Raw genomic sequence first — 26,765 nt, forward strand, 5'->3', positions numbered from 1 at the left:
CCGAAAAGCGTGGCAGCTCTGTAGGACAGAGCTGGAGTTTTACCAGGCAGCCCTTCTGAGAACCGAGTGCTCATAAGCAGCTTTAAAGTTCAGAAAACTTTGGCCATTCACACTTCCCCCTGGACCCAGTCCTGTTTGTTCTTACCCATCTTCTCCTACAGCTATCTCCTTATGACAAAGAGAACTTGGTCCCCAGGTACGCCCTTTCTTCTTCTGGCTTCTCTTCTCTTCCTCCTCTTCTTCCTCCTTCTGTAGAACTGAGTTGCATCCCCATGCTTTGCTGCTTTCTCCAGGTGTCACTATGGAAATCAATAAGGGGGAGGGAGGGAAAGGATGGGCATGTGGGGCAGGAAAAACACAAAATGCTGCCTGCACCTCCTGAGTGGCAATGTACCACTCTTCAGCACTGGTGAAAAGAGAAGTAAGGCACAATGCTACAGACCCTGAAGGAAATGTATTAACACCACTTAACCAACCACCTGAAGAGCGTGAAGTGCTCACCAACATCAAACGATTTAGCCACACAGCACTCACATGATACAGATAGATTTGTTTTAATCCTTATTTTAGAGATGGAGAAACTGGCACAGAGGTTAAGTAGCTTGCCTAGGGGTCACACAGGAAATCTGTGGCAAAGCAGGGAATAAAACACAAATCCAAAAGGGGTATGGCAAAGGCAAAGGCTATGTAATCCTCCCTCATCATGCCTCAACCCTGAGCCGGAAAAAGCACCCAGAGAGGCCTTTATAGCCTATTTAATCCTTGGGTTCTCTTCTAAAACTGCCAACAAGAGAATAGAAATCCAACTCTCAAGATGCTGAGACCCACACTAATTATTAGACAACACTACCTTCATATTGCTCTTCAAAATGTACTTGTGTCCCCTGTAAGGTCTCCACTTCCCAGCTGCTTGTTATGACAGGGCCACATTCCCACACCAATTGCTTTCATTTTTCTTGAAATGTTTTTACCAAACAATTTCCATTCCTTTGCCACACACTTCTCTTTCAGCCTATCCATCTGATCCACCTCAAGAATACATTCTGAACTTGCAAATATAAATTCCATAAATTCAGTTATAGCAAGCAGGCTGTATCCCTGAGAAATATACTTCCAATACAATCAATCAGCAAGTGCCCAGAAACACAAACAAGTGAGGCTCAATTTCTGGGAGAAGGAACATTCCCCACCACCACTCCCCACAGTTACGCTTCATTCAGGAAGTTTCACCGTCCTTTCCTAAACAAGACCCAAAAATCCCCACTGCAGCGCCTGCTAGGCATATTATATTCTTCCCATGTTCAATGCTATAGCAAGCTCCTTACACTGTATGGCCCTGAGTCTGGGAATGATGGTAGGACTTGCAGGAGGACTGGAACAACTACTGATCAAACTTTTCCTTTTGTCCATGGTTGGAGATGCCTGCACAGTGAACTTGTGCTGGAAATCTGTTAAAAAAAACAGTCACAATTAAAATACTCATTCATAAAACACAACAAAGATTATTAATTCTTTCTGGTACCTTTGCAGAATGGCACCAGTGTTTCAGTGCATTTTTGCAGGCACATAAACCCCCAATTTGCACACACCCCTAATGCAGCCTGAAGATTGGTGCTTTGCATCTGGACATACAGCTGCAAAGGAGCAGCATATAAATGTGTCTAGTTGGGGACTGACATTCCTACCCATATGTACCTGCATAATTTTTTAGGTAAAAACCTTTTCATCTCATTTCCCAAAGAGACTTCTGGGGCAAGCAAAAATTCATGAAACAAATGTTTACAAGATGGTTATTATTAAAAATATACTCTACCACCACCACTCTCCCCAACTCTCAGTCTCCCTTGAGAGACAGACAGAGTTAACAGTGCAGTACATGTTAAGAGCCATCTATAACATAGCTGCCAACTCTGGGTGAATTATATAATCAAACACATGCAGCTTTCTGTTTCTTGCCAGTTTGGAACTCCAAGCAATTTGCACATTCGGTACCCTCTCTTATCACAATGGACTCACTTCCATCGACAGACACCCTCATTTTCCCACCCACTTTCCCAATTGTTGACCAACCAAGTGACATTTTCCATCCAGTCTTGAGGGAATGAAGCAGCAGTCTAATTCTGTATTTATTTGCTAAATAGTCATGCTGAGAAGTTGAGTGCTGTAGTCTTCATAATCTTCCCTTAGCTACCCAACATGACTCAAGAGTCCCAAGGTCATTTCCCACACCAGCAGTGCAATGGGCTATGGTTGCTGTTCTGATATCAAACATACCCACATCAGCTTTATTTAACAATAAGACGACTCCAGAGTAGACACTTCCACCATTTTCAGGTAATACCTTCAATGAAAGTGTGCATTTGGGGTATTGTTGAACTAAATGTTGCATTGATAGTTAAAATTAAGATTTTGTTTTAAAAGTGATCTTCCTGATACCAGCTGCAGACTAGTAATGCATGCTACAAACACTCAAACATTCAACATTCCTCTTTACCCATATCCTTACCCTTTGGACAATGTTAGTCACAGTGCACCCTATTGTTACCATTTCCTGTGTTTTTCCCTATAACCACTGACCTTTAATTTCTTGATGCCAAAGAGGTTGGGATTTCTTAAGGCACATCTTGTGACCATTCTATGATTGCAGGCACAAAGCAGCAACATTTAACAGAAACTCATCTGGCACAGGAAGACCCCCCTACAACCCGGCACTGCACCATCACTGACCTGAAGGGAGGCTGATGCGATTGCCATCTTTCAACTTAAGACGGTTTTTCTTGAACTTGCCCATGCGCTTCTTCACCTGAGGCTTCTCCTGGCACAGCTGGTGGATAATGATGTTGAGCTCCCTTTCCAGGATGTCAATCTCACGTTCTGCCAACTCCTGCTCCCGCCGCCGCAGCAGCTCCTCATGGTTCTTCTGCTGGAGTGCAGCACGGGTCAGCTCCTCCTCCCACGTGCGCAGCTCCTGCAGGGAGGAAAGAGAGGAGAATTCTATAGATTACAAGTATGACATATGAGTTCTGAAATTATTCTATCTACTAGAGGAGCAAATCCAAAGATGGCTGGAGTTCAGTACTGGCCTGGTTCACACGCTCAGCAGGGAGGCCAAGGAGTGAAGTGACAGAGACTGAACTCCACTCTCCCCCTGCAAAGCTGTCCCTGCAGCTCAGGGTTGAGGCGCTTTGACAGGGCAAAGTGGGAGAAGCTTATTCTGCTGCTGGTCATGATGTGTCTGATCTGTTATTCAGTCTCTACAGAGGTAAGCCAGGCACCTTTCAAACACTATACTGACTGTAAAAATAAAATAAACATTTCCAACTCCAGCATGTTAGAAGTTGTTCCCTTTAACTAGTGTCAAATATTTCAGATGTAGGTGCTTTCCCTAATACTTACAATTAGATATTTAACTTGGAGAAAAATGTTTCAAGATAAAAGATTGAACACTAGAAATGTGCATCAAAAGATTCTGCTCTGCATCAGAACTCTCGATAAGCACAGAGTTGACTGGAGGCTCAGCCAGAACTTTCACATAGGCTGACTTGTTCAGGTCTGGGTATTGCCATTATCACAGTGGAGCCGGGGAGTAAGTAGCATGGTACGTCCACATCAATGAACACAGCAACTTCAGACTTTCCACCTTTCCAGCAAGATGATGACAACAGTGGAACCTGGAAGCTTGTTTTCCAGGTATTTGAGAGAGTGGGAAGGGGGAAGACATGGGACACGGCAGCTTATTTTTGCAGGATTTGTTCAGAATTTCCAACTGTTAACTCCCCCTTGTTTTCCTGCCTAAATCAGCATCTACATTAATTTGTTTAAATTGACTTCAAAGCAGTATAAAAATTAAATGTTCCCATCTAGTGCATCATAAGACAGAAAACAAAACAAAAAACCTAGCTCCAACATAAGGCAACCAAATGGAGCAACTAGAATTACTGGTGCAGGAAGTGAAACAAGATATAATAGGGATAACAGAAACATGGTGGAATAGTAGTCATGACTGGAGTACAGGTACTGAAGGGTATGTGCTGTTGAGGAAAGACAGAAATAAAAGGTATAGGCAGTGGAGTAGCATTGCATATTAATCACAAGGCAGACTATAAAGAAATTAGAAGAGATGGAATGGAAAGACAGAATTTGTTGGGGACCAAAATCACTTTGGGGAAGAAAAGTAACAGAGGCTCCAATGAGATAGTGCTTGGGATATGCTGCAGACCCAAAGGATCCTATTTGGATATGGATAGAGACAACTAATATCTTTAATGAAATAAGTACTAGTAGGAATTGTGTGGTTATGGGAGGCTTTAATTTCTATGATATAGATCGAAGGATAAGTGCTACTAATAACAGTTGGGCCCAGATATTGCTCGATGTGATGGCTGAAAGTTTTCTCCACCAAATAGTCACCAAACCAACAAGAGATGATGCCATTTTAAATTTGGTATTGGTAAGCAACAAGTACCTCACAGAAGAACTGGCTGTAAAGGACAACTTTGGATCAAGTGATCATAAACTAATTTAGTTGACACTAAATGGAAGGATAAACAAAAATAGGTCTGCAAGTAGGATCTTTGATTTCAAAAGGGTAAACTTTAAAAAAAAAAATTAAGGGAAGTAGTTAGGGAAGTGGACTGGACTGAAGAACTTAAGGATCTGAATGTGAAGGAGGCGTGGAATTACTTTAAGTCGAAGTTGCAGAAGCTGTCTGAAGCCTGCATCCCAAGCAAGGGGAAAAAATTCATAGGGAAGGGTTGCAGACCAAACTGGATGAACAAGCATCCCAGTCATCTTATTAAGAGAAAGCAGAAAGCCTACAAGGAATGGATCAACAAGGAAAGCTACCTCTTGTATGTCCCAAAGTATAGGAGAAAAGTGAGAACTGCCGAAAGCTAAGCAGAGTTGGACCTTCCAAAGGAAATTAAAAACAATCATAAAAGATTATTTAGCCATTTAAATAAAAAGGAAATATGGAAAGAAGGGGGACCACTAAGCACTGAGGGTGGAGTGGAGATTAAAGATAATCTAGGCATAGTCCAACACCTAAATGAATACCTTGCCTCGGTTTTAATAAAGGTAACGAGGATCTTAGGGGGTAGTGGCAGGGTGGCTAATGATAACAAGGTTACGGAAGTAGAAATCATATGAGGTGGAAGCTTATAGGACCAAAAGTTTATAGGACCAAATTGGCGGGCCTGGATGATCTCCATCCAAGAATATTAATGGAACTGGCACATGAAATTGCCAACCCTATAGCAAAGGATTTTTAATGAATCCATAAACTTGGTGGTTGCACACTGTGACTGGAATATTGCCAATATAGCACCTATTTTTAAGAAAGGAAGCCACAGGCCCATTAGTTTGGCCTCAGTTGTATGCAAGGTCTTGGAACAAATTTTGAAAAATGAAGTAGTTAAGGACAGAGGTAAATGGTAACTGGTATAAAATACAACATTGTTTTACAAAAGGTAGATTGTGGCAGACCAACATGATCTCTTTCTTTGAGCAGATCACAAATTTTCTTGACAAAGGAAATGCAGTAGATCTAATCTACCTGGATTTCAGTAAGGCATTTGATACAGTTCTACATGGGAAATTATTAGTTAAATTTGAGAATATGGGGATTAATACGAGAATTGAAAGGTGGATAAGGAACTGGTTAAAAGGGAGACTATACTGGGTCATATTGAAAGGTGAACTGTCAGGTGGAGAAATGATACTAGTGGAGTTCCTCAGGTATCCGGCTTGGGACTAATCTTATTTAACATTTTCATTCATCACCTTGGCACAAAAGTGGCCAATAAAGTGGACTAATAAAATTTGCAGATAACTCAAAGTTGGGAGGTGTTGTCAATATGGAGGAGTAGAGGCGGGTTAAGGTTTCGTGGGGCCCTGGGCCAGACCAAGTGGGGGCCCCTCTTCACACCTCCTTCCACCCACAGTCCCACCCAATCTGCCCCTCCCTGCACCGCTCTGCTGTGTTCCACACACAGTCAGCCCTATTCTGCTCCCATCCCCCAGCAGCTCAACAACCTTGTTCCTTTCTGCCCCTCAATCCCCCCACTGTAGCCCCAAGACCAGAGAAGCTCTGTGCCCTTCCCCCCTGCCATGGCCCCAGACCACACCTGGGAGTGAGAGCTCCCCTGGCCCTGAGGCCGCAGCAGGGAGCTGGAGATCCTCCAGTCCCAGGGCTATAGTTGTAGTTTGACTGCTATATTTGGGGGGGGGGGGGGAAAGGGGGTTAGGAGGGTAAAGCGCACCCATACACACGCACACGTGCACGCTGAAGCCAGTCCCCTTGGTTCACTGGCTCTCGCTTTCCGCCTACAGTGCTACCTGGGCTGCTGGTGCTGGGGGGGACAGGATGGCATAACAGGGGAGGCCCCAGCTGCTGCTGGCAATCACTCCTGCATCAGCTGCTGCAGCAATGTCCCTGCTCTGGTGTTGCTGTGGTTGCCTCCCTGCTGGGGCTGCTGGTGGCCCAGGGAATGCCACATGCTGGGCTCCTACTTCCCCCCACCCATTCATGTATCCTCTTCTCTTCACCATCTCCTTCCTCTCCCCTTCCCTTCCCTTCCCCTCACCCCACCTCCCTTGCTCTGCACGCCTCCTACCTCTCCGCAGGCACTCACGGTTGTAGAGGAAACAGGCTAGCAGTAGGACCCAGAGCGTAAGGGAAAAGCTGCTCCGTCCACTCCCTGTGAGCTGAAACATGCCGGGGAGCAGGGTCAGGGTGCAGGGGCACCCATTTTTCCAGAGTCCCCCAATTGGCCAGGGCCCTGGGGCCCGTCGGCCCAGTGGCTAATCCGCCACTGTGGAGGAGAACCGGAATATCCTACAAGATGACCCTGAAAACTGGAATAATAGAAATGGGATGAAATTTAATAGTGCAGAGTGCAAGGACATGCCTTTATGGACTAACTGCAAGAATTTTTGCTATTAGCGGGGGATCTATCAGTTGGAAGTGACAGAGGAAGAGGAAGACGTGGGTCTACTGGTCGATCACAAGATGAGTAAGAGTCACCAATGTGATGTGGCTGTGAAAAAGGCTAATGCAATCCTAGGATGCATCAGGCGAGGTATTTCCAATAGAGACAGGGAAGTGTTAGTATCATTGTACAAAACACTGGTGAGACGTCATCTGGAATACTCTGTGCACAGTTCTAGTCTCCCATGGTTGAGATAGATGAATTCAAATTGGAACTGGTACAGAGAAGGGCTACTAGAATGATCAGAGGAATGGAAAACTTATCTTATGAGAGGAGACTCAAGGAGCTTGGTTTGTTTAGCCTAACAAAACAAAGGCTGAGGGGAGATATGGTTGCTCGCTATAGATACATTAGGAGGGATAAACACAAAAGAGAGGAGTTATTGAAGTTAAGGGCCAATGTTGGCACCAGAACAAATGGATATAAACTGGCAATCAACAAGTTTAGGCTTGAAATTAGATGAAGGTTTCTAATCATCAGTGGAGTGAAGATCTGGAACAGTCTTTCAAGGGGAACAGCAGGGACAAAAAACCCAACTGGTTTCAAGACTGAGGTTGGTAAGTCTGTCGAGGGGATGGTATGATGAGATAGGCCACATGCCATCGTAGACAATCTGCAACTGCTAGAAATAAATATCTCCAATGGCCAGAGATGAGACAATAGATAGGGAGGGCTCTGAATTACTACAGTAAATTATTTCCCAGATATCTGGTTGGTGGGTCTCATTGATACACTCAGGGTATAACTGACTGCCATATTTGAAGTTGGGAAGGAATTTTCCCCCAGGTCAAGTAGGCAATAGAGCCCCACGGTCTCTGCCATTCTCTGATGCTTGGGTCACTTGCTCTTTGAATTAGAGTAAATGGTGAATTCTCTGTAACTTGAAGTCTTTAAATCATTATTTGAGGACTTCAGTAACTCAGCTGAGATTATGGGTTTATTGCAGGAATGGGTGAGTGAGGTTCTGCGGCCTGTAATGTGCAGGACATCAGATTAGATGATCACGATGGTTTCTTCTGGCCTTAAAGACTGAGTCTATGAGCTCTAACACAAATCTATACAATAACATTATCAAGAGAGATGAAGTGAGGTTTATTTGTTTCCTTTTAAATGTTCATTCTATAGAGGTCGTTCCTATCAATTCATGGTACAGTGCAGCATCCCTGTGAACATGGAGGACTTTAAAGTTAACTTTTCACCTTGCCCTTTGTTGATGAAATGGATCAACTGGAATTAATTGTTCCTGAGATCTCTAAATCCTTTGCTCTCCCCATTACATTCCTTCCTTCTCACCACAAGGACAAAAGGTTTCAGAAAATCACAGAATAATTATCTCCAGTTGGTCAATTTCACTGCAGAGGTAAAAGTTGAAGAGTTCAATTTTAATTCCTTTTGGTTTGGAAGCATACTGTTAAATTTTAAACACACTTTTAAACTGATTTTCTCTCTCTCTCTCTCTCTCTCTCTCTTTCCTTCTCTTTCTTTCCTTCTGTCTTTTTTTTTGGTAACCTCACTCACTGATATCTGTAATACTGTCCTACAAGCTTGGTAATAAGCTTTATTAAAAAAAAAAAAACACTCATTGTCAAAGTAAGTATTCTTCAAAATGTCCTTTTCTGAATGCTATAGATGATTCACATTTTTCCTTCTATAATAGTAGCACCAGAAGCTCCAATTGGGATTGGGGACCCACTGTGCTATGCACTGTACAAACAGACAGTTCCTGATCTGAAAAATTTAAGAAAAACTACACATTTAAATAATTTTAAAATTTAATTCTCACTATTGATGGTTTTGTTTACTGTTTGCACATCACTAAGACTGGACACTGAACTTGGACTAATTAGAGCGGTTTCATTTTCTGCCTCTAAAGCACTAACATAATCCTGTTGTACCACGTGTACCAACGGACACCACCACCACATGTAATTTAAAAGAAGTTCTTAACACATTCCTAGTTACATAAAGATTTGTTTTTTTTTGGCTGGTTTAAAAAAAAACACAAAACAACAGAGAGCCCCTTCTCACTCAACCCGTAAATCAACATTTGAGCCTAAAGCAAATTGACCGTTAACATTTTCATTATAGATAAGCTCATCGTTCCCTTAACTTTGGTTAGGCATATATCCACCAGCCCAACTGGTGGACATATTAAGTCACTCCATTGTAATACACTGATGGAGACTTCATCCCCCCTTTTTATACTGACCATAGTAAGCAGATGTTCTACGAGGGCAGTAACAGAGCTGCTGCAGTTTATGTTCACTTTTCCGACAGTACATGAGAACTCCACCCCCATTCACTGAGCATCCTTTATTTTTGGTGGCGGACATCCCCTTGTCCTTACTATCCTCTAATGCTGTCTCCACTTAGTCTGCTGCCACACTCAATCACCCAGCGTTTCTCTTACACTTACTAGAGAGCTCAATGCTACTATGGAGAAGGGGAAGGAGGAAAAGGGAAGGCAAAGGGACCTGCTGGTGAATTCCAGGAAAACAGAGGAAACGGGGTAGGGAGTAGCCGGGCGATAGCTGCTTCAGTGACTCCAATGACTATTTGTAGCAGAGACCATAAAGTATATGGAAGGCAGATAGCTTTTAAGTGAGCCAGCCACCAGCTGTGTTTCTTTTCCCCTGGCCTTGCATCAGTTCCAGACACATTGAGAACTCCTGCAATGGGGAGGGGGCAAATCAGGGTACAACAGCTCTATCTACTTGAGCTTCTCTTCTCACTGATCCATCCTCTGAAGCTATTTCCATTTTGTCTTTACTGTTGCTCTTGCCTGTTGACAATCCCTATGGTCTCAAGATCAGAGCCTGGGGAGGACAGAGATTAGAGGCTCCATGTGTCACAATCTGGTCACTGATACTGCAGGCCATATGGTGCAGGCCAAATCCAGTACATTTTAAGTGTACGTGTGTAACTGACACCTAGAACAGCACTGAAAAATTTAGTGCCATACCAACTAAATCAATCAAGTGGGAAACTTGTATGATTGGTGATAGAAAGAGGTCAATACCATTACTAGCATGATTATGTCAAGAGACCCCTAAAAACACAGGCATACTGACATTTCTAAAAGCTTCCCGATTACATGATGAGCTGAGCTAATTCCCTACAAAGAGTCAAATTGGGTTAACAGATGTACCTTGTGCTCCAGTATCTGAAATATAATTTTTTTAAAAAATGTAAGTCTCTAGCCCTTGTGGTTGTGACCAAAACCTTGAAACGATGACCATCGTGTAACCAATACTGATGTTTGCTTGAATTTTCAGGCAGCCTGAAACAATAGCTCTGAGAATGTGAACTGCCTCTTCCATATTATTTGGGTGTTGACATATAAGCCTAATGATAATGTATTTGTCGTGATTGTGAACAATTTCACTGCCAGGTGACACATGGAAAAATGGAGAGGAACTACCATATTATGGAAAATCTTCAGTATTTGTGACTGGACTCTCATTTTGATGTCACAAGCGGACAAGGTTTAGGTGTGGACACAGCATGGAAGAGTACTACAACCTATTTTGTTCCCATTCCAACCCCTTTATGTACATATTAAAAATGCCAGTAAAAGAAACCAACACACAAAGATGATACTGTTTAGGCTGTGAAACTAGACAAGATCACAGTCCAAGATCACATGAGAGTGGAATGTTTTTCCCTGTTTACCTTTTCTTTGGCCCTGAGCTGATCAAACATCTCCTGGATCTCATGTTTCCAGTCTTCCTGCAAGGAGTGGAAGGAATCTTTGGGCATTTCAAAGAAGCCAGACTCCTCTATGGTAGTGAGCTGGTCTAGTATATTGGCGAAAGATGGTCGTGAGTGTGGGTCAGAATTCCAACAGTCTAAAACAGGACAAAAGCAAGCAAGTTGTTAAACATCAGAATAAGGAGGTTAGAGACTAAGCAGGTGGCAAGTTGTGTTTACTCCTTCTGACTGGCTAAGAATTGTGCACTATCACATTTTTGTTACCCTGCCTCTCCCATCCCCCAACCTCATCCTCATGTCTTCTCTTGTAGACTACGCTCTTTGGGCAGGGACTGTCATTTTAAATATGTCCTGATTTGGTGGCTTCTAAATGCTACTGAAATATAAATATTAAATAAATAAAATATTGTTAGAGACTGACTCAGTTTATAGATAACTACACTACCAAGCTTGTTAAAAACCACACAGCATAAATATTTTCCCCAAATACTTTGCTTAAAACTCTAAGTGGTTATGGAACAGAGACTGATTTTGCTGTTGAGAGCACAGCTCGGCATAGAGAAGCAAGGGTTAGTACAAGCTTCTTCTGCACTTTACTGCAGAGTTAATTGGGTGAATGGTACTTAAATTAGCCTAGATTGGTTGTGAGCAGCCACAATACAAAGCCATACCCAAGTTACTGTGTCCTCATTGGTGCTGTGCTCCCCCATTTGTGCTGCTAGGACTTAGAATCATAGAATATCAGGGTTGGAAGGGACCTCAGGAGGTCATCTAGTCCAACCCCCTGCTCAAAACAGGACCAATCCCCAATTTTTGCCCCATATCCCTAAATGGCCCCCTCAAGGATTGAACTCACAATCCTGGGTTTAGCAGGCCAAAGCTCAAACCACTGAGCTATCCTTCCCCCCAAGAAATGCAATTAGCATGTAAGGCCCTCACCAGGGGGGCCCCTACCACCAGGTATTAATATCTGTCCCCAGCCTCTCTGTGACTTCTGTGAGCATGTCTCAGATCTTTTTGCTGCAGTTAGCAGAGCACAGATTCTTTTCAAGTGAATTGTAGGAGAACTCATCTGTCCTCCTGCACACAGACGGAATTGTGAGAAGGCTTGAAGGACTATCAGCACTCTTGTGATTTAGCCTGCAACCTCACTGCAAAGTGAGCAGGTTACCAGTTTGAGTGAAAGCAAAGCTGGGCTCTAACCTATACTCCCAGACACGCCAGCTAGTTGAGGTTGAAAGAACCACTTAACTCAGCTAAGAGGGCTGAGTGTGTGGATGAAAGGGAGGTGAGGGGCAACAACTGAGTAAGATCCTGAGCTAACCTTGCAGTGAAAAATATATCCTATAGATCTTCAATTCTCATCTGCAATATACATGACAAGTTGTGTTGTGTTTGTTTGTTTTACATGAGCAAAGAACAAGCAACTTTTCCCACTTAATCTAAACCAGATTTGAGCTGCCATGTTTCAAAACGTGAACTCAAAATGCAGTAACTTGTTCTATTATATAGCTCCCAAAATACAGAATTTAAGGCACCATCTTACCACAACATGTACAATTCTTAGCAGCTCCTAACAGGCAACAGTATAAAAAAGATGCTCAGGTACTATAGCAATGTGGGCCAGAGAGATTAAATAGAGAATGGGGTATAATAAAATCCCAAACTCTTAAATTACCAAGATCCTGCTTTTAAAGATACCATCATGTTAAGTGGAGGATCTGAAACTCTCATGATGAGGAAAATCCCAATCATTCCACCCCCTCACCTCAAATGTAGGCCCCCTTCCTCAGCAAATGTTAGTTGCTCATTCTACATTTTGTCTCCTAGTGCAGTCTCCATAGATTCCTGCCTGAGTCATACACTTATTCCCTTTAATGCTAGAGAACTCCTTCATGCCAAGCCCCAACAAGAAGTCAGATAGGAAAGGCCTATCACATGACCATAGTCCCAGAGGTGGCAGAGTACAACAACCTCAACCCCCCAGTTGCAGATACAGATGCTGTAATGCAGAGGGCCTTCCCAATGTGTAAATGTAACCATCCCTTCTAACCAGTACCTGGAGGGGCTGAAGCACAGGCTTCCCACATGACCAAGAGAAGTTGTGCAAGAAAGTGGGATATTGCCTGCTTTTTTTCCCCTCCCCCATAAAAAGGGAAGTTTAGAACATTCTAAGAACATTAACATTCTACTGATGCTCTATAATTTTAAAATTGCCAGTTAGATTAGAAGACATCATGAGCCAAATTCATCCCTGCAATAATTCTATTCATTTAACAGTTACACCAGGGATTAGTCTGAACTCCTATTTCTTATCCCTTTTGACTCTGCTGGGATCTTGATTTTGCATTTTTTTTATTTTGAAATTATTGCAATTCTCCATTTGGGAATTTTGATACAGTAACTCCTTGCTTAACATTGTAGTTATGTTCCTGAAAAAATGTGACTTTAAGCAAAACGACGTTAAGCAATTGTAATGTATCCAATTTCCCCATAAGAATTAATGTAAATGGGGGGTTAGGACAAAAGACTATATATATACACACACACTTTGATAGACCCAGGCCAGTTGGGTACAGCAAAGTAGCCTTATTGGGATCCAGGAAGTGGGCGGGCGAAGCTCGCCCACTGCTAAAGGATCCCCCCCCAGCCTAAGGGGGAGACCCACAGGACCTGGGAAACCAAGTAATTACGGGGGACAACTAATGAACAACAGGGACAGGAGTGTGGTCAAAGGGTCAAACGAAGGGAACCGGACGGGGACACCGAGCAGAGGACCCCGGACAGCGCGCACTACAGCAAAGTAGCAGAAGGCAGATATACTGGCCACTGGATTAACAGTTTTCTGTTCCCTGACTGACCAGAGCAGGGGCTGCTCCAGGCTAATAAGAACACCTGACTCCAATTAACCTGCAAAGAGTCAGGTGAGGCCATTAGGCTAATGTGACCACCTGATTCTAATTAAGGCCCCTCTGATACTGTAAAAGGGCTCACTCCAGTCAGGCAGAGGAGAGCAAGTGCAGCTGAAGGGCTGGTTAATGAAGACACCCTCAAGTCACTGGTAAGGGAAAAGTAGGAGAGCTGTGGGGAAGTGGCCCAGGGAAATGTAGCAACTCTGGCAGTGAAAGATTGGCTGCCAACAGCTACTACAATTAGGGCCCCTGGGCCGTAGAGGGCGGGCCCGGGTTCCCCCCCAACAGGCCATTACAGAAACACCTCCTGGGAGGGGAAAACAGGCCCCTGTCAGGAGAGGAGGCTAAACTGTTTTGGTATAAGGCCGTAGGAGCAACAGAAACTGTGGGAATTCTCTCACCAGCCTCCTTGCTGGCTTATGATGAAAAGGGCTCAGTAGACTGTATCCCCTGGCACTAGAGAGAGAAGGGCTATGTGGAGGGTTGCAGTGAGCCTCTGAAGCTAGCATAAACCGCCTGGAAGCATGGGACCCATGGGGACAAGGTCGGAGCTCTGCCACAACGCATACACACAGTATAAATTTTGTTTAAAACTTAATACTGGTACACAGCGATGATGATTGATGCTTGGTTGAGGTGGTGAAGTCAGAGGGTGGGATATTTCCCCAGAGGATGCCTTACTGCTAAATGATGAACTAGCAATTGGCTGAGCCCTCAAGGGTTAACTCATTGTTAATGTAGCCTCACACTCTACAAGGCAGCACAAATGGAGGGAGGGGAGATAGCATGGGAGACAGAGACACACACCGTGTGTGTGTGTGTGTGTGTGTGTGAGAGACACACGCATTGCTCCTTTAAGTAAGCTGACTCTTAAGTACACTGCCCTTTTAAGTTAATCAGCAAGATGAGATGGCAGCTGCTGCCAGGAAGCTCTTCCCCCCCGCCGTCCTGAGCCCTGTCGTGCATCCCCCTGCTCTGTGGAAGATGGGGGTAAGTGGGGTGCAGGAGCAGGGGGGAGGGGGATACCCTGACATTAGGGCCCCCCCCCGGCACAGCAAGCAGGAGTCTGGGGGAGCAGCTCCAAGGCAGAGCGCAGGAGCAACACATGGCAGTTGGGGAGGGACAGCTGAACTGCCAGCAATTGATAGCCTGCTGGGCGGCTGCTGCACAGGGAACTTAGGGGAACGGGGAGCTGATGGGGGTCTGCCGGTTCACCCTGGTTCCAAGCCCCCACGAGCTAGCTGCAACGGGCTCCTCTTCCTGCAAGCAGTGGACAAAGCAGGCGGCTGCCAAACAACTTTATAAGGGAGAATTGCACAACTTTAAACGAGTATGTTCTTTAATTGATCAGCAATGTAACAAAACAACATTAACTGGGACGACTAAGTGAGGAGTTATTGTACTGAGATTTTGTGCATCAGGACGCTGTTCTTTAGACATCTGGGTCCCAAAAGCAACACAGAATGAAAATTTTTGTTTTTATGGCTCACAAGATGCCTCTTATATCTATGTGCAGAACCAGGGATGTCCAAAACTGCTTCGTAGCTTCCCTGATGCTGACCAATTAGTGATGATGGGTAATACAGAAAAATTGTCAAGGGCATAATCCCTGCCCCTCTATCCCACTTTTTAAGCATAGCAAAGCAAACATGACCCAGTGTAAAACAAAGCACTGCAACCAGCCAAGTGCATGAGTGAGTGAGCTTGATAACTATGCAGGTGGTCTATGGCTTTTATTTTCCCAGCCCTAGAACTGTCATTATCTGCACTAATGAGGACAGTTGTAACTTACAAATCTTTTCTCTGAAGAGGGCAAGTTCAGGTTTGTCATCTCAGTAAAGACCACCAGGGCAGTAACTCAAAAGCAAAATCAGCATTAGGGGAACCAGAGTTCACCAAGAAGGGAAATGGTGTTTTTGACAAACAATTTTGAAGAAGAGGGAGGAAAGTGATTGCTTTCTTATTCCCTTATTCTATGGTATTGGGTTCAAATATTTCACACCTCCCAATATTTTCCACCCCACCAACACGCACGTTTGATTTTAAGAAACTCTGAATCCTTCTCCTAAGAAACACTGTCAGTATAAAATGCACTGAAACTATGACTGCTCGATGCTGTCATTAGCTTTTTTTAGACAGAGCTTGCTGCACTGCATTCTTTGTGATGTACTTAAATTCACTGGCATACTATCGGATTCCCATTGATCCCATAGCATGTCCTGTGTATCTGACCAGGGGAATCTCAGTGAACAAGTTACATTGTTTCCATCCTTAGTGGCTACTATACTTTCAAGTGTGCATTTACAGTAGTTTCTTGGTAATCACATCCACCCGACAAGTTGGTTACCCAATTTCGTAACCGGACTGTCACTTAAGGTCATAGTTGTAGTAATGCAGATATATGTACTGTAGCTGCACTTCCATTGTTTGTAATCCTATGGCTCATTGTTTTAGCAAAACATTACACAGAATTCTAGATTTTTAATTGAACTGTGTTTGTAATCTGTATCAAAGGACAGAGAGAGACAAAAGTATTCCAGAAGCAGACAGACCTCTCAGTGACACCTACTTAAGTCAAAGGCAAGTCTATCCCACTAACAGGGGGAGTCAGATACTCTGGGTTTATCTCCAGCCCTGCCACTAACTCATTGGGTGACACTAAACAAGTCACTTCACCTCTCTATGCCTCTGTTTTCCCCCCATCTGTAAAGTGGGGGTAATACTACCAGACTCACAGGAGGGTTGTGAGGTTTAATTCTGTAACGGTTGTAAAGTGCTATGAGAGCCTCAGCTGTAAAGCACAATATAGAAGTTCTAAGCATTCTTCTAGACTTCTATATACATATTTTGATAAAAATTAAGAATTGGTCTGGAGTGGATGGCTCAGGGGACATTTGCAGAGTTAAAATAGCCAGAGAACCCATTGGAGCCATCACCTGAATTGCACCCTACAAAAGATTTTATTCCTTCCTTTGGTACTATATTCATACTATAACTCACCTCTGGAAACTGTTTTTTTTTTTTTTAAACAAACCTTCAACCACCTGGGGCTTTTCAGCGTGTCAGTCATGCTTAAATCCCCCCCAAAATTTGAGTATGACATTACCAGATCGAGGGGGACACAGATGATGTTTAGCACGAGAACTATATACACATTAAGCCTCACAACCCTCCTTTGTGAGATAAGTGACCCATCAAAAGTCACATACCAGACCCATTTCACAACTGGTGTACTACAAGTATGCATTCATTTCAATTATTGTGTCAATACTGTAAGCAGGTACTATTCCATTGATTACAAAATACATTAATGTGGGCCACCAAGTCAACAGCACAGCAGGAAAAGAACTCTGACCTTCTGATCCCCAGCCAAGAGTTCAATCCACTAGACCAGTGGTCCGCAAACTTTTTACCTCGCACCCCCCCTCACTCCTATCTGTGCCCCCAACCCCATGGAGCTGGGAGTGGGGCTGTGGTTCCGGGGCGGGGGGAGTGAGGGGTGGGAGAGACACTGACAGGGGCAAGGGGACAGAGGCTGGGGCTGCATCTGGGGTCAGGAGCGGACCCTTGGCCAGGGGCAGAGGCTTACAGCTGTGGCTGGGTGTAGAGCCCCAGGACCTTGAGCTGGGAAGGCTGGCAGCTGTGGCTGGCGGCAAATCCCTGGGCGTGTGGCCAGGGAGTCACTCCCTCCCTGCTCCCTGTGGGGGTTGGTGAGGGCCCCAGCCGTGCCCCTCTAGGGCAGTGCACCCCAGAGATTTAAGACCTCTGCACTAGACCATTCTGATTATAGAATAGTGATAATAGTATTAGCTAGCAATAGGCTCAAGCTGCAAAATTTGGAAGTAGACTTAGATTTCAAATACTCTAAATGTGGTTTCAAAGTAGCAGCCGTGTTAGTCTGTATTCGCAAAAAGAAAAGGAGTACTTGTGGCACCTTACAGACTAACATTTATTTGAGCATAAGCTTTTGTGAGCTACAGCTCACTTCATCAGATGCATTCAATGGAAAATACAGTGGGGAGACTGATATACACAGAGAACATGAAACAATGGGTGTTACCATACACACTGCAATGAGAGTGATCAGGTAAGGTGAGCTATTACCAGCAGGAGAGCAGGGGGGAGGGGGGGAGAACCTTTTGTAGTGATAATCAAGGTGGGCCATTTCCAGCAGTTGACAAGAATGTCTGAGGAACAGTGCGGGGCGGAATGAACAAGGGGAAATAGTTTTACTTTGTGTAATGACCCATCCCCTCCTAGTCTCTATTCAAGCCTAAGTTAATTGTATCCAGTTTGCAAATTAATTCCAATTCAGCAGTCTCTCCTTGGAGTCTGTTTTTGAAGATTTTTTTTGTTGAAGAATTGTCACTTTTAGGTCTGTAATCGAGTGACCAAAGAGATTGAAGTGTTTGCCAACTGGTTTTTGAATGTTATAATTCTTGACATCTGATTTGTGTCCATTTATTCTTTTACATAGAGACTGTCCAGTTTGACCAATGTACACAGCAGAGGGGCATTGCTGGCACATGATGGCATACATCACATTGGTAGATGTGCAGGTGAACGAGCCTCTGATAGTCAGGCTGATGTGATTAGGCCCTATGATGGTGTCTCCTGAATAGATATGTGGACACAGTTGGCAACGGGCTTTGTTGCAAGGATAGGTTCCTGGGTTAGTGGTTCTGTTGTGTGGTGTGTGGTTGCTGGTGAGTATTTGCTTCAGGTTGGGGGGCTGCCTGTAGGCAAGGACTGGCCTGTCTCCCAAGACCTGTGAGAGTGATGGGTCGTCCTTCAGGATAGGTTGTAGGTCCTTGATGCTGCGGTGGAGAGGTTTTAGTTGGGGGCTGAAGGTGATTGCTAGTGGCGTTCTGTTATTTTCTTTGTTGGGCCTGTCCTGTAGTAGGTGACTTCTGGGTACTCTTCTGGCTCTGTCAATCTGTTTCTTCACTTCAGCAGGTGGGTATTGTAGTTGTAAGAATGCTTGATAGAGATCTTGTAGGTGTTTGTCTCTGTCTGAGGGGTTGGAGCAAATGCGGTTGTATCGTAGAGCCTGGCTGTAGACAATGGATCGTGTGGTGTGGTCTGGATGAAAGCTGGAGGCATGTAGGTAGGAATAGCGGTCAGTAGGTTTCCGGTATCGGGTGGTGTTTATGTGACCATCGCTTATTAGCACTATAGTGTCCAGGAAGTGGATCTCTTGTGTGGACTGGTCTAGGCTGAGGTTGATGGTGGGATGGAAATTGTTGAAATCATGGTGGAATTCCTCAAGGGCTTCTTTGCCATGGGTCCAGATGATGAAGATGTCATCAATGTAGCACAAGTAGAGTTGGGGCATTAGGGGGCGAGAGCTGAGGAAGCGTTGTTCTAAGTCAGCCATAAAAATGTTGGCATACTGTGGGGCCATGCGGGTACCCATGGCAGTGCCGCTGATTTGAAGGTATACATTGTCCCCAAATGTGAAATAGTTGTGGGTGAGGACAAAGTCACAAAGTTCAGCCACCAAGTTTGCCGTGACATTATCGGGGATACTGTTCCTGATGGCTTGTAGTCCATCTGTGTGTGGAATGTTGGTGTAGAGGGCTTCTACATCCATAGTGGCCAGGATGGTGTTTTCAGGAAGATCACCGATGGATTGTAGTTTCCTCAGGAAGTCAGTGGTGTCTCGAAGATTTCTGGGAGTGCTGGTAGCGTAGGGCCTGAGGACGGAGTCTACATAGCCAGACAATCCTGCTGTCAGGGTGCCAATGCCTGAGGTGATGAGGTGTCCAGGATTTCCAGGTTTATGGATCTTGGGTAGCAGATACAATACCCCAGGTCAGGGTTCCAAACAGACACCTACAAGATCTCTATCAAGCATTCTTACAACTACAATACCCACCTGCTGAAGTGAAGAAACAGATTGACAGAGCCAGAAGAGTACCCAGAAGTCACCTACTACAGGACAGGCCAACAAAGAAAATAACAGAACGCCACTAGCAATCACCTTCAGCCCCCAACTAAAACCTCTCCACCGCATCATCAAGGACCTACAACCTATCCTGAAGGACGACCCATCACTCTCACAGATCTTGAGAGACAGGCCAGTCCTTGCCTACAGGCAGCCCCCCAACCTGAAGCAAATACTCACCAGCAACCACACAACAGAACCACTAACCCAGGAACCTATCCTTGCAACAAAGCCCGTTGCCAACTGTGTCCACATATCTATTCAGGAGACACCATCATAGGGCCTCATCACATCAGCCTGACTATCAGAGGCTCGTTCACCTGCACATCTACCAATGTGATATCCATCATGTGCCAGCAATGCCCCTTGCTATTTACATTGGTCAAACTGGACAGTCTCTATGTAAAAGAATAAATGGACACAAATCAGACATCAAGAATTATAACATTCAAAAACCAGTTGGCAAACACTTCAATCTCTTTGGTCACTCGATTACAGACCTAGAAATGGCAATTCTTCAACAAAAAATCTTCAAAAACAGACTCCAAGGAGAGACTGCTGAATTGGAATTAATTTGCAAACTGGATACAATTAACTTAGGCTTGAATAGAGACTAGGAGGGGATGGGTCATTACACAAAGTAAAACTATTTCCCCTTGTTTATTCCGCCCCCCACCCACCCACCCACCCACCCCGCACTGTTCCTCAGACATTCTTGTCAACTGCTGGAAATGGCCCACCTTGATTATCACTACGAAAGGTCCCCTCACCCTCCGCTCTCCTGCTGGTAATAGCTTACCATAAGTGATAACTCTTGTTACAGTGTGTATGGTAACACCCATTGTTTCATGTTCTCTATGTATATAAATCTCCCCACTGTATTTTCCACTGAATGCATCCAATGAAGTGAGCTGTAGCTCACGAAAGCTTAGGCTCAAATAAATTTGTTAGTCTCTAAGGTGCCACAAGCACTCCTTTTCTTTTTTCTCAATGTGGTGGTATTTGGATCTGGGGGTTTGGTGGAAGCTCATCACCCACAATCAAGACACGAACATCCCCTTCCCCTCTTCACAAAGGCTTTTATTTCTGTAGCCTAGAGGTCTTCTGATACAGTAACAGTCAGAGCAGACAGTCTGACTTCTGTAATAACATGGTCCACTGAGTAAAACCATCTAATTCTGTGGTCTGAGCTACTGAAACTTACAAAAACGGGCACTCATCAAAAGCACTCGAGAAAAATATATTAACATTCTCTCTCCCACTGCAATTGGCTCTTACCTTCCATGAGTTTGGCAAAAGGTTCCGGGCACGTGGATGGGATCGGAAGGGCAAGTTTATTCATGGCAACTCCGTATGCTACTGCTAGACCATCAATTCCTCGGAATGGTACCTCCCCAGTTAGCAGTTCCCAAAGGAGCACACCATAACTATTGGAAGAGAGACAGAAAGTGTGTGTTTGGCTATAACAAACACTTTAATAAACCTCAAGCAAAAACAGGGCATATGGCTCTCATTTATCAAGACTGCCCCACACATAAAGGATACTAAATAAATACATTTACAAACAAAGAAAAAAATTTAAATGGACTAGTACACATCTGTAGACAGACTACCTGATTTTGTGGGATGTTTGGCCAGAATTAATCTGTGCAGCCCCCTCTTCCTGAATTTAGCGGTCCTGTTTTGGCATCCTCCCTTTCCTCTGAGGATGTGACAGGGCTCCTGATTTGTCAAAGTTTACAGAAGCACAGTCAATCTAGCAACAATTTGGGTTTCACTCTTTTTAAATAAACAGTTTACCCTTTTCATTTTGAGCAGTAAATATTTTTTTTAATTGTGCAAAGGTTTCTTAATTCCACCATCTAAACTTTCTAAGACTATTTTGCTACATGCTCTATTTTATGTGGATCTGTACAAAGACTGGACATTTTTTCTTTAGACTGAATTTAGTCTTCCAAGTATTTTTACTGTGCTCATTACTGTAGTTTTCAAGTACTTAAATTCCAAATCACACCTTGATGGATTTCTGCACCTCTCCATCTCCCAAATGGAAATAGCTTTTATATGCTTGTATTGATTTGGGATGGCTAGGTCAAAGAAGTGGCTAGGCTATACTTTTTGCTCTGAAGGCAGAGCAATTTGTGGTCTTTCTGATCATTCTGGTTCACAAGCCTGTAGAAGTAACTTCTGTGGCAATTTAACGATATGGACTGATCTATGATTAAATGTGGTGCTCCAGAAATAAGTATTTTGTTATACCACTTCTGTAAAATACTTGTACTGATTATTTGGGGAATGAGTGGGAGGGATGCTAGCTCTTTCCTGTAATATGCTACTGAACCTTAAAGAAGGATGTGTAGTGACATAATCCACCCAACAACCTAACTGGGCGGAGGGGGTAATAAGCCTGCCAAATTATATTTTTGCATAAATTTCATATAACTGCATACACTCAGGTACAAAACTTCAAAACCAGATGCCACTCCATTTTAAAATTATGCTGTTACAAAAATGCAATGTGGAGAGCTGATTGTGTTTATGGGGAGCAGAGGGCTAGCTAGGTGTCATGTATATAAATCTAAAAATAAGTATGTACATTGACATGCGATACTTTCAGTATTAGTCCTGTTCTCTTTTTCCATGACAATAAGCCCCATGAAATGGGAAGGAGGAATGCCCATTAGTACTACCCTAGTTTAAGGATTTCATTAACCCTGAAAATGTCCATAAGAAATGCAGAAAGTCAAGCAGTTTTCAACAATACTGTGTTCTTAGACACCAGTAATTACATCTTAAGATCTTAGACTTGAGTCTGGAATTTAAAAAAAAAAAAAAAAAAAGCCATTACCATTTACTCCTGCTAAGAAGTGTTTGTTTTCTGACAAAAATTCCAGCATGGTCCCTAGTAGTCGGCCTAACAAATCTCAGAATGCAATGTGGATAGCTCAGAAATGTGAGGGGGTTTTCAGAAAAAGGGGAGAAAAATATTTTCTTTGAATTAAGTCTTGTGAGAGAGTCTGGGTAATCTATATCTGGATCCTTTAAATTATGAGAGAAGTTAGGGAAACAGAAGAGGAGGACTTTAAAAACACTATCGGGCCCTGCCTTTTTTGTTGTTTTAAATACAAATGATTTTCTGATTTCCTATGAAATCCTTCTGCAATAAACCTTGAAACAGGTATCGGGGGGGCGGGGAAGCAGGTCTAGTAGTAGAAAGGGCAATATGGCAGTGGAAAGAGGGGAAAATAGACTTGGCAGGTCTGTAGGGGTGTGAGGGAGTGTTCATCATACACCCTAGTGATTAATAGAGGCCTTGGGGGCCTGTCACACCTCCTCCCAGAAAGGAGCAGGGGAGGTGAGTCCTCCTAGCAGCCTAGGGAAGCTGCACAGGAAGCAGCCAATTGGGGGGAGACTGCATGGAGCAGCCAATCAGGGCCCAGACAGCTAGTACCAAAGGAATACAGGGCAGAGAAGAGCCAGTTACTGAGGGGAGCCCAAGGAGCGAGAACTGTGCTCCCAGCAAGATGCAACAAAGGTAGCACCTTGGACAGAACAGTTGCTGGCAGGGACCAGGGGAACAAGGAGATTCTGGCTGGCTGCTGAGACTTACTGGGTGAATGCCCTGAGAAGAGGGAGAAGGTGCTGGGGCCAAGGGGAAGTGGCCCATGGAAATGAAGCACCATTGAAGGAAGTTAAGGAGACCCAGTTGGGGGCTGCTATCTGCAGGGTCCCTGGGTCCGGACCCAGCGTATTAGGTGGGCCCAGGTCCCCTAATTCACCTCATTCCACTGGGGAAATGGCTTGACTACTGAACAGTAGTACCCATCCTGGAAGGAGGAAATACAGATGGCCGAGTCATGAAGAGGACTTAGACTGAGGCAGGTCTGCAGGCAGAGAAGATGATGGGAGAGGCAATCACCTGGAGAGGGTGCACTGGCTGGCAGAACTAATCCCCATGATGGTCAGCAGGAGGCACCACTGTAGTCAGTGGACCTTGTCACAGGGGGTCTGAAAAATCTGACTTAGCAGCAGCTGTACTGGGTTTTGAACATTAACCATTATCTATGATGTTACCACAAGAAAGAGTACTCCCACAAGAGGCACTTCTGCCAGCAGTGGTGACATATCAGCTAACCAGTGTTTGATGCTGCAACTTTATTTATGGAAGTTCAGCTTTTAGATGTTTTTCCCCATGCTGTGGTTAAGGAAAGGCTTGGCAGTGAAACACCATCCCAGACCTTATCCCCAGGCAAGCTGGCACCCATGTTTGGAAAAACCTGAAGTGTATTGAACCAAGTAGATGTGTCTGTACTGGACAACTATTGACACTAAAGAGCATGTCATACAACTAGGTCCTACTGTACATGAACTGATGTACCATTCACAATTTACTGTTTATTTAACATTCATTCAGAAACATCCCACAGCACTTTTCAAATTATAGCTATTACTTCACCTACTACTGAAATAACTCTGGAATGAAAGAGGGCAGCCATTTATCGCTGACAGCAACACAAAAGAAGGGAAGGAAGCACCAAATCCGATTTAAGCCATAAGGGAAATTTTTAAGTGATGTGAAGTTGGAATATGAATCATGTCCTGCTTTTTATTTAGCAACTGATGTGACATAATACATTAGAAGGCAATATGAACCCAACATACCATACACTGCTCTGTCATGTCATTCAGTCTTATGAGACAGATGCAGAGGTTTAAGGAAATAGTATCAAGAGGCTCAACAGGATATTGTCTAAGAAGTAGTCTGTCTCTCTTGTTTCTCTGAAGGAGCAGCTCCAGCAACAGATCATACATTGGTCTTTTTTCCTCATCCAGGAGTAGCAGCAGAATGAAATTTACCAGTTCCCTCAACAGTCTCACTCTACAGATGCTGCTTCTATGAGTGCTGCTGGGCAAGCATTATGAACATGATACTCCCTCTGCAGGGAAGTTTCAAAAAGCAGAGGGGATGGGCAAATATGGGATTCCAGCAATCTGATGCTGAGTTTAAATGCTTGCAGGAGACATGATTTTGATTCCTGCTCCCAATCCTGTCACCATTTCTTCTGTAGGGTGCTCAGAATTCTCTGGAGATAATGTTCTCAGCCCCAAATGGTAAGGGAAAGCTGCACTTTTCCAACCAATTAAGAAGCGATATTGGCAGATATTGAACACACAGTGTCTTTCAGCCCCTCTCATGCAGAAGGTTGGTGGTCACAAAACAGAAACCGGAGGGGGGGAGAGGTTAACACACTGAAAGGAAAAACAGCAGGAGAGACTCTCTATCCCCATTAAGGAGATAGAGAAGGAGATGAGGCCCAGATCTTTTTACAGCATTCTGGAGTGTTGTTTGGACTTTAATTACAAGAGGAACCACATGATACTGACTGTACACCCAAGTGAACCAACATTTGTATGAATAATTAATCATCTCCTAGTAATCCAGTAATCCTTTAAGACATTCAACATCAAGTTCAATCCTACTCAGTGGATTTTCAGAGAGTTGGAGGGGCTATGTGATACTGCCACCTTCCCTGATGTCTCTGAACTTATTCAAAGGTCTTAATTCCCTCTCTGGTTTTTATTTTTAAATGTCAGTAGTGCTCTGTTTTCCTTCTCTGCCTCCCTCAAGGGTCTGCACTTAACATGAAAAAGGAATCCCGCCCCCCCCCCCCCACGAGTAGCAGCAAAGTCAGACAGGGGATCCAAAGGATGGAACCCCACAGCCAAGTTCCTTCACCTTCCTAATGTAAAACCCACCTGGAAAACAGATCATTTCTATCAAGAATGAAATCTTACTTCATTTTTAAAAAGTACTGATTATAATTTAATGCTGACAAATAGTACTGGACTGAGCCCGGGAGACTGTTTATCCTCAGAACAGGTATAGCATGAAGTGCTAGCTTCCCCCTCCCCACCCTATGCTGACCTGGAGGGACCACCACTGAGGCTGAAAGGGGAGTTTAACTTCACTACTGAATTCTTGGCTTTTCTGTTAAGAATGCAAACAGAGGATAATTAGTGATTTTGAGACAGTAGCTGGACAGTGTTCATGAGATAAGTACCTATCAATTGGGATAGGAACTGCCTACCACGAACTCATTTCACCTAGATCATTGCATGGTCTGTTTCAGTCACAACAGACTCAGCTGGATTCAAATTAGTATTCTAAAAGGTAAGAAGAAGAATAATCTATATCCAATACCAGACTCTGAATCCTCTCAAGCTGTTAGTCAGACACATCTAAATGGTTCCAGTACTCTATTTCCACAGGTGAAAATTTTAAAATTCTGGGCAGATAATTGGTCTGAAGGTGCATCTTGTACATATTTAATTAAAGAGGCTAGGTGATATTGTGACATCACTTCCTGCATTATGCTAGTATCACTGACACAGATAAAGAAAAAATTTATTGTAAAAAGTGTAAATGTATCAAAGTAAAGTACACACAGAGGTTAGAAGTTTCCATGAGAAAAATGGAAAAAACCTTGTTACACCCCCATATGGCCTCCTGGTCTTGCACTTCTCCTCACTAATAAAATGGCTCTCTAGGATGCGTTTACTTTGAGATTCCTCCCTTCCCCCACCAAAACCCATTTTTGGATGTTTCCAAAAAACAACTGAGCATTCCAGAAGCTGGGAGAAAGGAAAATGTACAGAGGAATAAATAGGGGTAATGTCCTATAAAACAAGATTTGAATATTGAAGTAGTTTGCTGGGCATGCCCCTTCCCAGGTGAGCTACATCCATGGATGAAAGGTGCTATACAAGAGCAAGGTATTCTAGATATCAGCAGAAACCACATCTACAAATAGAAAGGTATGGACATCCATTTTTAAAGTTTTTAGGAGTAGTGATGTTTGGTGGGTGGCAAACAACAGACAGGAATCACAGTTAAGTAGTTACAGGACCCAGCTGATATCGACTTACTGTGTGACCATGTACAAGTTGCAATCTCTGCACTTCATTTTCACCCTTTGCAAAGTGGAAATAAATATCTATTTTACCTGACAGGGCTGTTGTAAGAATTAAGTGTCTATAAAGTACATTGAAAGCCTCAGCTGGAGAGACTGTTCGTTATGTATTTGTACAGCATTGTCTATGACTGGGGCTCCTAGGTACTACTGCAACATAAAAAAATAAAGTGAGAATAGTAAGGCATGCATTCTAGATAAGTGCAAATTATTGTTTACCAGCAAGCCTAACTAG

General features: G+C 43.8%; 1 protein-coding gene across 4 annotated transcripts in view; it reads right to left on the bottom strand.

Moving 5' to 3' along the window:
- The window catches only part of MAP3K9 (mitogen-activated protein kinase kinase kinase 9), an 88,555-nt gene that overhangs the window by 20,276 nt on the left and 41,514 nt on the right, over nucleotides 1-26,765 (bottom strand). For all 4 annotated transcript variants that reach the window (XM_043548033.1, XM_043548030.1, XM_043548032.1 and 1 more), the window contains 5 exons: nucleotides 20,838-20,986; nucleotides 10,662-10,837; nucleotides 2,728-2,968; nucleotides 1,326-1,448; nucleotides 146-299 (listed from right to left, as the gene is read on the bottom strand). In XM_043548033.1, coding sequence (XP_043403968.1) covers nucleotides 146-299; nucleotides 1,326-1,448; nucleotides 2,728-2,968; nucleotides 10,662-10,837; nucleotides 20,838-20,986 — 843 coding nt within the window. The remainder of the gene's footprint in view (nucleotides 1-145; nucleotides 300-1,325; nucleotides 1,449-2,727; nucleotides 2,969-10,661; nucleotides 10,838-20,837; nucleotides 20,987-26,765) is intronic.

Source organism: Chelonia mydas, chromosome 6, assembly GCF_015237465.2.
Source record: "Chelonia mydas isolate rCheMyd1 chromosome 6, rCheMyd1.pri.v2, whole genome shotgun sequence".
Classification (NCBI taxonomy): Eukaryota; Metazoa; Chordata; order Testudines; family Cheloniidae; genus Chelonia; species Chelonia mydas.